This window comes from Silene latifolia, chromosome 10 (genome assembly GCF_048544455.1).
Source record: "Silene latifolia isolate original U9 population chromosome 10, ASM4854445v1, whole genome shotgun sequence".
NCBI lineage: Eukaryota > Viridiplantae > Streptophyta > Magnoliopsida > Caryophyllales > Caryophyllaceae > Silene > Silene latifolia.
The window spans coordinates 161,599,278-161,612,839 of NC_133535.1; the positions used below are offsets into that span (position 1 = coordinate 161,599,278).

Below are 13,562 nucleotides of genomic sequence, written 5' to 3' on the forward strand. Positions count from 1 at the left end.
CACTAGACGACCCACGAGACGGCGATATTTTTCAGGATCAACAAGAAACTTACTTTGAGAGGAACTCAGTCGATGGTGTTTCTCAAGCGGGGTGGGTGCCGGCTTACAGCCGAGAAGGCCTACTTCAGCTATAATGTCTAATGCATATTTGCGTTGGCACAGAAAGAGACCGTCCGAATTGCGAGCCACTTCAATGCCCAAGAAGTACTTTAACTCACCCAAGTCTTTCATGTGAAAGCACGAGTTCAAATATTCTTTAAAACGGGATAGAGCTGGCACGTCATTTCCGGAAATAATCAAATCATCAACGTATACCAATACATGAAGTCGGACATTACCTTTCACATATGTGAACAATGAGTAGTCAGAATAGCTTTGCGAGAATCCATACTTCTTTAAGGCCTCACCGAGCTTAGCGAACCAGCACCGCGGCGCTTGCTTGAGGCCATATAGAGATTTCCGGAGCCGACACACAAGCCCTGGAACCGAGGATTGAAAACCCGGGGGCAGTCTCATATATACCTCTTCCTCCAAATCACCATGGAGGAATGCATTGTGGACGTCCATCTGGTAAACCGGCCACTTCTTTGCTGCAGCAATAGCAAGAAATGTACGGACAGTGGTCATTTTGGCAACCGGAGCAAACGTCTCATCATAATCGACCCCCTCTGTTTGGTGATTCCCGAACACGACAAGGCGAGCTTTTAATCGTTCAATCGTAGAATCTGCTTTATATTTTATTTTGTAAAGCCATTTACTACCAAGAGCTTTCTTTCCTGACGGAAGTTGAGCCATGGTCCATGTGCCATTATCAATAAGTGCTTTCATTTCCGCTTCCATGGCCTTTCTCCACGCCTCACTTTGCACGGCTTCTTTAAAATTGCGTGGTTCCGTGTGTGTCATCAAAGCTGCCAGGTAAGTGCGATAATTGGACGAGAATTTGTGACTAGAAAGGTAATTAACTAAAGGATAAGGCGTACCTGAGAAAGATGATGACACAGTGAGCGAGGATGCACTGGACGGACTACTACCATGGCCTGGAAGATTGACAACATAATCTTGGAGGTGCTTAGGAATGGATTTGGGTCGATGTCCACGACCCATATCCGTAGGAGGGACCTCAGGATCAGCCGTGGGAGGTGGGTCATCGGCCTGGTCAATGGCCTGTTCACCAGCCTGGTCCACGGCTTGGTCACGGGATGGAGGAGGGAGATCACTAGCTCTTTCTTCACAATTTTCCCAATCAATTACAATATCATCCGAACCCTCTGTATGTGTCGAAGTCGAGGGCAATGGATCCAAATACGGGAAATTATCTTCATAAAATGTTACATCCCGTGAGACAAAAAAATCGCGTTGATCAAGGTCATATAAATACCACCCTTTCTTTCCGGAGGGGTAACCCATAAATATACATTTACGACCCCGACTAGCAAATTTGTCACCCCGAGCTCGTTGATTATGGGCGTAACATAATGCCCCAAAGACACATATATTTTCAAAGTCCGGGGGTTTACCAAAAATCAACTCATACGGTGTCAGACCATCGAGAATACGGGAGGGTGTACGGTTTATCAAATACGCAGCGGCTAAGGCACATTCACCCCAAAACTCAATAGGAAGCCCGGCTTGAAATCGCAAGGCACGGGCAACATTAAGGATATGTTGGTGCTTACGCTCTACCCTCCCGTTTTGTTGAGGTGTCCCAACACAAGACGACTGAAACAATATGCCCTGACTATCGAAATAAGGTTTTAATGTATTGAACTCCGTCCCATTATCACTTCTAACAATTTTAATGTCAGCGGAAAATTGTCTTTTGAGCATGGCCACAAATAGCATGAACTTGGCATATACGTCAGTTTTATTATTCAACAAATAAATCCACACTCCCCGAGAAAAATCATCAACCAAAGTTAAAAAAATAACGGGCACCCGAAAACGAGGGAGTGTCATACGGTCCCCATAAATCACAGTGAATCAATTCAAATGCACACGAAGCTTTATTATTACTTAACGGAAAACTACTACGAATATGTTTAGCACGGTGACACACCTCACACGGCTTTGACAAAGACTGTTTATTATTGCGAAAGAAAGGAAGTAATTGAACAACTTGCTCAGACGGATGACCAAGGCGCTTATGCCATAAGTTCAAAGATGCGGAAACGGCAATAGTGCTCAGAACGGTTGTCGAAGGAGCTTGAAGGTAGTATAGTCCATCCAGGCGATCACCCGTGCCAATCATCTCCCTCGTAGCCCGGTCCTGAATAATGCACAAAGCCGAGTTAGTCACAAATTCACAGTTCAATTCGTCACTTAATTGAGAAGCAGAGATTAAGTTACACTTTAATTGAGGTACATAAAGCACAGGGTCAAGATAAATTGTCGGAGTTAGGGTCACACGACCCACTTTCGAGGCACCAATTTTCGTACCATCGGGTAAGCCCACAGTTCGTGGAGGAATGTTTCGAACATTACACAGAAGATCAAAATTACCCGTGACATGATGAGAACAACCCGTATCGATAAGCCACTTACCAGAATGAGTGTGAGAGGGCGTACCATACACGGTGACCAGAGAAGCAGCTGACACCGGTTCTTTGACGGCAGACGAGGATTGTGCGTTGTTCTTTCTCGACCTTGGATACGATTGTGTCAAGACCTTTGCTGCCCGCGTCACGAGCTTGATATCCACCTCGTCCCCCTCCACGACCTGACCCACCTCCACGGCCACGACTAGACCCACCACCACGATTGGGTTTTGTGAGCCCCTTTAGTTCATACCACCAATCAGGCCGCTCATCCATCAAGTCAAAACACATACTCCTATCGTGGCCATCTCGATTACAATTATTACAGTGAAGTTTTTGTCTTTCGGTCCGGTTCATTTGTGTGGGTGCTTTTACAGGAGGTCGATTTTTCGAAGTAATATGAAAAGTGGCAATTTCAGTAGCAGTTTCATTAGCCTTATCAATACCCCTCACCCTCTCCTCTTGACTAATCATATGAAATGCCCTAGCTACAGTGGGCAACGGATTTTGGGACAAAATAACAGAGCGGAGGGAAGCATATGGGCCGGGGAGCAAACCGAGTAAAAAATGGTGGAGACGGTCAGAGTCACGACGGGCAGCGTATTGCTTGCTGCTCGTGCAATTGGTACAGCAATTGCAATCTATGATCGGTTCATGTTGGTCAAGATCGTCCCAAAGTTGACACAATTTGCCATAGTAAACTGCTACTGACATACTTTCAGTTTGACGACAATCTCGAATTCCAGCCTTTATTTGTTGAATTCGAGAACCATCAACAACGCCAAAACGCTCATGTAGATCGTCCCACAAGCGTTTCGCGTTTTCGTATTTAGGAAGAAGCGAACGTACCTCGGAGGAAATCGTGGTTTTCAGCCACGAGACTAACATGGAGTGAATGGTTTCCCAATCATCGGATGTACACGGTGCTTTAGGTTCGTTAATGGTACCATTAACGAAAACGAATTTACGACGAGACTTCAAGGCAACACGAACGTCATGAGCCCATTCATCGAAATTGTCTAACGTGAGACGAATAGGGGTGATAGAGTCACCCGGTTTATCTTGTGGACCAAGATAGTACGGGGAAGAGGCATCGATTTTGGTACTGCCTTCGCCGTTTGTCATGGCGGCTAGGGTTTGAGTGTTTAGGATTTTAATTTTGTTTAGTAGTTCACTGATACCATGATAAATTGTGAGAACGTTAACCTTGCCTCTTCCATTACGTTTTATGAAATATATAGTACAATCGGTAGCTAGGGTTACATTACTACGAGCCCATTACATTCGTAAGACGATACTAAGCTAAGGCCCATAAATACGACCCTATTAATTGCGCATATAGATATGAAAATTCTATTAGTATTAAATAAGGTAATATTAATATAAAATATCAATGTTTGGGACCCACCGAATTTCTTGTTTTACAGAAAAAAATTATACTTACAGTGTTACACATTGAATTTTTCGTTGGCCCACTAATGTATTGAATGGTAGTGAATTAAGATGACAAAAAAAATAGGCCCACTTATAGGAGAATGCATTTAGGCGGAAAAAACATTGAGTTTTCTTATTTTTTTAGTTTAGTGGGGATGAACTTGATTCCTTAAGCTTCATTAGGTGCAAAAAACAAAGTTTCACCAGTGATCCTAAGAAGCGCCTTTCTTCATGGGTTGGTAACAAAATAAGGGTAATGATTAAATTTGCAATGACGATTTCACATGTGAGACGGTTTCATAAAAGAGTCATAAGGTGATATTTGCTCACTGAATACTGTGAGAAGTTGAACTATATTATCCATTTTTACTAGAAATGCGAAGTCAAACTATTTCTACTGCAATACTACAAAGATTATTGTCATGTACCATAGACAATCTGCATATTCACCATGTCGGAAAATTAGTGGCGGCTGGCGAGTAATTTGAAAGTGCATCGTATTTGCAGGATTTTAATTTCTCCAACTATATATCCAGATGTATATGAGCATAGTACATCCAATATAAATATAATTGAGATTATACGCAATCTTTTTCAGCTTTTAAAATTTTTGAGTTGGATTTTAATTTCTTAGGCGTTCAAATTCTTTTCAATAATGCTAGTAAAATGTTCTCCACATAAAAGCTCAAATCCTTTATTATAAAGCGCCAAATCTATTTTATCAGTTGTATACAACTATTTATATAGTCTACTAATAATTGTATGTATATCCGACTATACGGGTACTGAGATTGTAAGAGGGTCATGTATATACAAATTTAGCATGAGTATTACTAATACTTGGCACTGATGTTTACTCTTTCTATAAACACTTCAAAATCTATAAATAAATGATCTACTTTTCCTATTGTCAGTTAGTTTTACGAAGAAATTTATTTAATTTCGATCTTATGAAGTGAAAACTCTTAACCCTTTTTAACAAATTTAGAACCGTGCAAAAGGGTGGTAGGGAAACAGAAGACGACCTTGACTTGGGTCCATATGAATATGTCAATACACATTTGACATGGACCTTGCAACGTAAAACTTGGTGTAGAAACTTTGGTTGATAAGGAGTTTAGGAAAGACAAAAGACGAAAGACGACGGACGACGACCGATGAAAGACTTTTCAACTTTCGGTACATACTAGCATGCATCTTATCCTCACATATTAAAGCACCACGCACTGAAAACTTGGAAGATACCAGTCACAAAAACAGAATATTAAAACTGATTAATTTCCACTTAGTATTATGGGAAGAACCCGCTTCCTCTTTGTTGTTGTTCTTTTGCTTGTGTTCCATTCATTACAATATGGACTTGGCAAAGAACGGCCTGAATCCTTAGGCTTCGTTAGGTGCAAAAAGCATGAACTTGAAGCTTTGTTAAAGTTCAAACAGAGCTTTACCAAAGATCCTTTGAACCGCCTTACTTCATGGGTTGGTCAAGATTGTTGTCAGTGGCACGGAGTCACTTGTGACAATGTCACTCACAATGTCGTCAAATTGAATCTCCGTACTATGCCGCCAAATATCAATAATAATTTATTTGATGGTTATGGCGTTGATGATCTCTTGCAGGTTATAATTTGTGTGCCGGATTCTGAAGTTTCCATGGTATCTTCTGGAATAAGTCCGGCTTTGCTCGAGCTAAAGCTCCTAACTTACTTGGACTTGAGCGGGAATGACTTTTCTAGGAGTCACATTCCAGAATTCATAGGATCTTTGACGCATTTGAGGTATCTAAATCTTTCTTCGACTAACTTTTCTGGCCTCCTTCCGCCTCAACTTGGCAACCTAACTAATCTGGTACACCTTGATCTTCATGTTGATTTCTGTGATGAACAAAATTATTTATATGGTGAAGGGTTCGGGTGGGCATCTGGTCTTTTAAAATTGCAATCTCTAGACATGAGCGGCTATAACCTGTCCAGAGCGCACGACACATTTAAAGTGCTTATTACACTTTCTTCTCTTTCAGCCCTTAGTCTATCTGGTTGCGAATTACACAACTCGCATCTATCTGAGGCATTTACAGGGAATACTTCTTATTCATTTTTTCCCACTCTTCAACATCTTTATCTTTCGTCAAATGCCTTTGAAGGCCCACTTCCATCTGTTTTTAAAAATATGGTTTCTCTTCGATCCCTCTATCTCTTTGGCAATCAATTTAATGGATCAGTTCCGCTCTGGCTTAGAGCCATGAAGTGCCTCAACGTTCTTGATTTGAGTTACAATGTCTTTAATTATGTTGAAGGTGGGTTGATGGGGATTATGGGAAATCCTTGCAACTTCAAACACTTGGATTTGTCCGTCAATAATATTATCCAAGGAGATATCCTAGAGCCTTTTATGGGTTTATCAGGGTGTGCTGCTTTTGAGTTGCAATACCTTGATCTATCATATAATATGATGAATGGTAGTTTGCCGTCTTCGCTGGGACAACTTACAAACTTGAATTACCTTGATCTGCGTGATAATTTGATGAATTGTAGTTTGCCGTCCTCGTTAGGAAAACTCACAAACTTGAATCACCTTCAACTTTCAAACAATGAGTTTAAAGGTCGAATTCCTGCATCTTTTGTGAATTTGTCAGCTTTGACGTATTTGGATTTGTCAAATAATACGTTGAGCGGATTGATTCCAGATTTTATAGGACATTTAACCCGAATAGAGCACCTAGACATCTCATCAAACTCTCTCCATGGTACCGTCTTCGGAATTGGTAACCTTTCAAAATTGTCGTATTTGGATTTGAGTTTAAACCATCTTAATCTCAATCTTGACTCGAGTTTAAACTGGCAACCTCCCTTTCAACTTCAATTTTTTAATGTTCGTTCTTGTGTCATAAACACGGTGTTTCCTCAATTGTTAAGAAATCAAACTCAGATTGAACAATTGGACCTTTCTGATACGGGCATCTCAGGAGAATTGCCCGGATGGCTGTGGAACTCAAGCTCTCTTCAAGGATTACATCTTTCTGGAAATCGACTTACAGGTTCAATATATAGTTTTTTTCTTGAAACATAGTTAACCATTCAACTTATCATGAGGCATAGTTGTTTGCGAATAAAATTATATCAGATTCAACTTTGGAAAACTTAATTCGCGAAATCACGATGAATTAATTACGAATTTCGAATATTTTGAGGAAAAATACATGTTTTGAAATTAGATTATTTCGTTTTTGTGTTATTAGAATATGCAAGAGTTTTCTTTTAAGAAAGATACATGATTTTTATTTTCTACTGAGTTTATAGATCAATTTGATTCAAAAAGTTATCTAATGAGTCCAGTGATGTCACAGACCTACGACAACCCTCTTCCTTTCTCCGGGCTTGAGACCAGCAGTAAATGCCCGAAAACACTCACATGCGGAGTTGATTGTGTTAGATATTATACCATGGTAACTCGTGATTTTATTTATTTAAACAGTTTTAACTTTCTTATAGGATCCTTGCCGCAACATATAGCTTGTGATGGACATTATCATAGTTGTAACTTCGAGGTGCTGGACCTTCACAACAACTCGCTTACTGGGACACCTCAATGGCTGGGCCATTTACAAAATGCTCTAGTGATAGATTTGTCCTCAAATAACCTAACCGGGGCAATCTTTAATGGAAATAATGCTTCATCACTTTTCAATATCGGAGAAAACTTATCCATGCTTGATCTTAGTGACAACATGTTGTCGGGAGAGATACAATTTAAAGAAGTATCCCCTGATGCTCAATTGGTATTCCTCGGTCTACGAGGAAATCATTTTAATGGGACCATTCCCTCGCAACTCTGCAAAATAAAGTCGCTTCAAGTATTGGAGCTCGCTAAGAATTCTTTGAATGGACATATTCCTTTCTGTTTAGGCTCTGTGAGATTTGATGGTGGTGCTTATATTAGTAGTAGCGATCTACAAACTGACGTAATTGTTAAGGGAATAAGTGAATTGTCCACTAGAACAATAAGGGGTCAATCCATAATTGACCTCTCAAGCAATTATCTAGTCGGCACAATACCTGAGGAGCTCACAAATATATCGGCATTGTTTGCGTTGAACTTGTCATATAATCATCTAACAGGACACATTCCAGAAAATATAGGCAATCTGAAGACGGTTGAATCTTTAGACTTGTCGAATAACAATCTTTCAGGGACTATACCACAGAGTTTATCTTCCATATCATGGCTAGGCAAGTTGAATTTGTCCAACAACAACCTACATGGGCCTATTCCAACAGGTAATCAACTCCAAACTCTTGATGACCCATCTATCTATGCGGGCAATTCGGGTTTATGCGGGTTTCCCTTGCCGAACAATTGCACCGAACTTGCACCAAGTTTGACAAATGTTAATCTTATCACTGGAAAAGATGATGTTAAGAAAGAAGATAAATATGATAAGATGTGGTTCATCTTAGCCGTAATGTCAGGTGTCGCTACTGGATTTTGGGGCGTGGTTGGAACTCTGGTGATAAAGAGGAGTTGGAGACAAGCTTATTTTCGGTATGTAGAGGATCTTGGCGATAGAATTTATGTGCCGGTGAAAGTGAGGGTGAACAGGTTCAAGAGGAGGTTCAATGAGAATTAATAAGGATGGTATGAATTCCGATACACAGCAAGACTCTGGTGCATTATAGATCTTGTTAACGTTTTGTATGTATTCCTTCCGTTTACTTGCATTATGTGATTTGAACTTTGTAGTTTGTACCATATATGGAGTTCGTGTTAGTAATAATGATTTGTATGTAATGTATAACTTCCGAGTACGTTGATGTAGCCATTATCGATGATTAAGGTTGTGGTCTGGGTGTCGTAGTTTGGGATCACAATGGGTTTGTCAATGAATAACGATTTGTATGTATTTCTTTTTGTCTTAGTGTTTTTTTAACAGCAATAAATATTCCTGGAGTTATAGGCAGGCATATAATTCCTTACTTGGTAATATAAATCTGGCTTCCTTCCTGCAGATGCCGTAAGCATAACATAGTGCAGAGCCAATTCTGCGGTTTGCAGCAGCGTAGGTGATAAGAAAGGCTCACTGTTATAGACAGATGTGTCGATGATATTCATCTGAAATACAATTTATGTATGCTTACTAACCTGTATTGTGAAAGTCACGGGCACTTGCTCTGGCTGTAGATCATGTCGTGTTAATTCGGGTTGGGTTATTTTCGGGTCTTTTTGTTATCAAATTATTTAGGGATGGAATGTGTGCAATAATAAACATTCGGGTTGGTCATATTGATCGGGTCAATCTCAGGTTCCTCAGTTTGGGTGTCGAGTTGAATACGGGTCGGGTTATTCGTGTTCGGTCAAGTCGGTTCGATTTTGCCAAATCTATACGTAACTACTTTATAAAGATATATATGAACTTAGTTTCTCACGGAGTTAGGTCATGTTATTTTACATATAAAGTTGTTATATATGAACTTAGTTTCTCACGGAGTTAGGTCATGTTATTTTACATATAAAGTTGTTTTTATTTTAAGTTCAGTTTAGATTTATGCGATAAGTTTTAAAAAAAATTATATCTTATAAATTTATTTCATATTTTATAAATTCAATTCAATCAAAGCTTATAAATTCAGAAAAGTTCCGTTCATGTAAAGCCTTGTTTTTTCGATTTAATTTGAGGTCATAAAATTCAATATAACTCAGGTCAATTCAAATGTATTTATAGTTCAGTTCTAATCAAGTTAGTTCAATTAGTGCATTTTAACATTATTACTTTTATAATTAATATTATAAATATATTCTACAATTTTTAATTAATATTAATATCATACAATTCGAATAAATATGGGGTACATCATGGAAAAACCCTTATTATTTATTTGGGGATAACACTCAGTTTGCGATTGTCATAACCATTAGGTTTGGGTTGAATAGGGTCGAGTCAATTCAAATTTCAGTAAGATTCGGCTCCTCAATTCGGGTGTGGGTCGGTTAATTCAAGTCGCGTCAATTTTGTGAAGCCTAGTTCGGACCGTGTCACTTTTGTGTTTGCAAGAATGGGTTTGATCGGATTGGGTCAAGTCGAGTTCGGGGTTGGGGTCGGCAATTTTCAAACTATTTAGGATAATGGATTGCGTGCAACAATAAGCGTTCGGATTGGATCATATAGAATCGGTCAATTCGTGTTACAGGTCAAGTTGAGTCCTCACTTTTTTCGTCGAGTCGGATACGGGTTAGGTTTTTCGGGCTGGGCCATTTAGCCGGGCTTGTTTTGCCGGTTCTACTCCCATCATAATTCATAATCCCAAACTCACAAACCAGTTTCTGTAATTTATCATCACTTTCGACTGTTAAACCCTCAATTTACCAAAACCTCAATTTACAATCTCCAGGAGAAGTCCGACAAAACACACAACCAAAGAGGAAAAACCGAGGAGAAATTAGTATTAACAGACGATAGAACTAAAATCAAACCTGAAGGATGATTAAAACATGGAAATTGAAAAAAACAAACGAAGATTGAGCTTCAGGCAGGCGCCGGACGGTTACCTCTCCGGCGAAACAAACAAAACAGATGGTGAGGCGATGAAGCGTCTCGGTCTGATAATTTAAGAATTAGGAAAGGTAGAGAGAGAAAATCTGTTTCGGCCGCTTCTCTCTACCTGATAATTTAAGAATTACCTCCCCCTTCTCTCTACCTTTCCTAAATTCGGCCGCTTTTTTTGTATGTATTCCTTCTGTTTTACTGCATTATGTGATTTGAACTCTGTACTGCATATCCTACGGACTTCACGCCGTTGTTAAACACGAGCACTCTGATGCATAATCAGGATCACAATGGGTTTGTTGTGCGCGCACGAGTTCATCAGCAAGGGAAACTCGGGACTTTGGGATGCTGTAGGAGCAGGCTCCCGATCGGAAGCCATATCAGATATTGTAACTTTTGATTTTATGTCGGAATTTGGAAACAATATAATAATAATTAGGAAAAATATTTAATTGGAACTAGTATAGATCCCGCGCATGCATTTTATAGAGTTTTTATTTTTCAGGGTATTACTCATTAATTTTAAATTAAATTAGTACCTCATTAATTTTTAATATTTAACTTTGATTTGAAATATAATTGAAATTGAATACTAATCACAAAAAATTGAATAAAGTTATGAAAAATATTTTTTTTATCATAAAACAAAGGATTTCATTTTATAAATTTTCTCCAATTATTCTAATGAATTTTTTTGTCATGAAGTTAATAGTAAGCATTTGTCAAGCATTTTCTAAAGTAATAACTATTGTAAATTTAGCAATTTATAGTTATAGTTTTATATCAATTTTATTTTATTTTAATTAAAAGATCATAATTTTAAGTTTAATGAAAAAATTAGAAATTAATTATAAGATTATATTATGGTGAAAAAATAATTGAGAATTCTTATTCTCTTAGTATATAGAGGATGTAACTGAGTCTTTGGTACCGTAAATCTTGTCATCCGTGGACACCAATTCGATAACATTATCCCTCCAAATAAGAAATGGTAAATGTTTTATATCTCATCATTATTTAAAAAAAAAACTCATTTTTCAATTAAAATCTCACCCAAAATACCAATGAATTAGGTTATTGCAAATTCTCATTTTAGATAGACGGGTGATATGTTTGGTTTGCGCGTGGGTATGAGTTTGGAATCATGAATCATAATCGATACCTTGTGTTTGTTTCAGTATTGGGTTGAATGGAGTTTAACTCAATCAAAGTTTAAAAAATCTAAAATACAACATTAAAAATATTTATTTTTTATATAGAAAAATCATGAAATAAAGATTTAATCAGATAAATGAAAAAAAAATAAGAGTTTTTCATGGTTTTCGGTTTCATTATTTGATACTCATGATTCATGGGTTGGAGGTATGAATTATAAAACCCATATTTTTACTGATTCATTCCAAACCTATACCCACCCCTAAACTTAAAACGAATAAAATGTAAAAAATTACCATAAAATGTGAAATACCACCTAATCATTCTTCATGCATGCCCAGAATCATAATCATCATCAAGATGCGAACTTTCCCAAAATCTGTAAGTATTTCCCTACACTTACTACGTTTTTACGGAGTATTTACCAATTTCTGTAATGTGATCATCACTTTCTACTGTTAAACCCTCCATTTTCCAAATCCCCAATTTACAATTTCCTATTTGATGTAATTTCCCAAATACCCACTTCAAATAAACATCAAAGAACTGAATTTTGATGTAATTGACTTGTTATTGGAATACGGAGTACTATGCAAGTGATGGAGGAGTTAATGTTGCAATTAGTTGTTTTAATTGAATGATTGAGAATTATTTTTGATGTATGTTTGTTACTGTGAAGAAACCCAAAGTTCCCACATGTGAGGGTTGTCCCACATTGATAAAAGAGGAGAAGAATTACCACCTTATAAGGCAAGGGGTTACTCATTCTACTGCCAATTGGTTTTAGAGTGGAACCCTCTTGGGCCTACGTCGTGGACTCTTTCTCCTCAGTTTGGGTGCGGCCCAGACCCGTTGTCGAATTTAACATGGTATCAGAGCCTCTTTCTTGAGGACTCTAGAAACCGTTTCCGCATTCTTACCGGTGGGTGGCCGGAAAACTACACACCCACCGGTAGGATACTCAATCAAAAACCCAATTTAAAAAAAAAAAAAAAAAATGTTCTACGGCAGTGATCCAGTGATAGCTTTTTCTTGTTTTGCTATTGCCTATCATCGTTGATCCCATCAATTGTTACAACAGATCCAAAAAAACAGAGATATTTTAATGATGTGGTTTGAGTGTTTGACCCCATGACCGTATGAATTGCATAAGGAATTACAATTATCTTATTGTTGTTAAAAAATAAATAAAAGTCTTTTAATGATGTGTTTTCTCCTGAAGATTGCTCTAAAAGAAAATTTTTCGATTTTTTATCAAGGTGGTACAAAAGAAAAGAAAAAACTGGCGAGTTACGCAAGAAAATTGTCTGGCGAGACCAATACGCACAGAAAAAACTGGCGAGTTACGCAATGAAAAAAACTGGCGAGTTACGCAAAGAAAAGTGTCTGGCGAGTCCTATACGCAATGAAAATTGTCTGGCGAGTCCTATACGCACCCCTTACCACCTTGTGAAAATGAGAAATTTCTTGAAGAAAGATCGAGATGAAGTGATGAAGACCTTTTTTTTTATTGATTATGTTTTTTTGTAATTCTCCAATCGTAAAGTTCGTACAATGTACTGCCTTTACGATTGCGGGAGGGTATTAGGATATTAGGCCCATTAAGGCCGCCTATTGTCTAGGGTTAGGGTTTAACCTAATAGGGTTTATTATATATATGCATTTGTATTGAATTAGAATCAACAAATCAATAATACAATTCTCCCTTATGCAATCTCTCCTCTATAATCTTAACAGCAGGTCACTATTCAGAGCCCAAGGTTTAGTCTTGTGTTGTGAGGCGAAGACGGGTCTCAAAAGCGACGACGTTCCCGTCCGACGAAAAACTGGGCCACTATTCAGCAGGTCCAAAAAGCGACGACGTTCCTGCGCCACGAAACAGGTTCGAAAAATTGCGG

The 13,562-nt window shown here is 38.3% G+C and overlaps 1 protein-coding gene across 1 annotated transcript; it reads left to right on the plus strand.

The window, feature by feature from the left end:
- The first annotated feature begins 5,191 nt into the window (after window positions 1-5,191).
- LOC141606758 (receptor-like protein EIX1) lies at window positions 5,192-8,910 on the plus strand. Its single transcript, XM_074426037.1, has 2 exons — window positions 5,192-7,005; window positions 7,460-8,910. The coding sequence occupies exons 1-2, from the start codon at window positions 5,262-5,264 to the stop codon at window positions 8,593-8,595; spliced, it is 2,880 nt and encodes a 959-aa protein (XP_074282138.1). The 5' UTR covers window positions 5,192-5,261; the 3' UTR covers window positions 8,596-8,910.
- The last annotated feature ends 4,652 nt before the right edge of the window (window positions 8,911-13,562 follow it).

Bases quoted from the DNA above. Each gene is read 5' to 3' on its own strand.
- LOC141606758 (XM_074426037.1), top strand. From the start codon at position 5,262: ATGGGAAGAACCCGCTTCCTCTTTGTTGTTGTTCTTTTGCTTGTGTTC. The intron at 7,006-7,459 runs GTTCAATATATA...ACTTTCTTATAG, and splicing joins TTCTGGAAATCGACTTACAG to GATCCTTGCCGCAACATATA.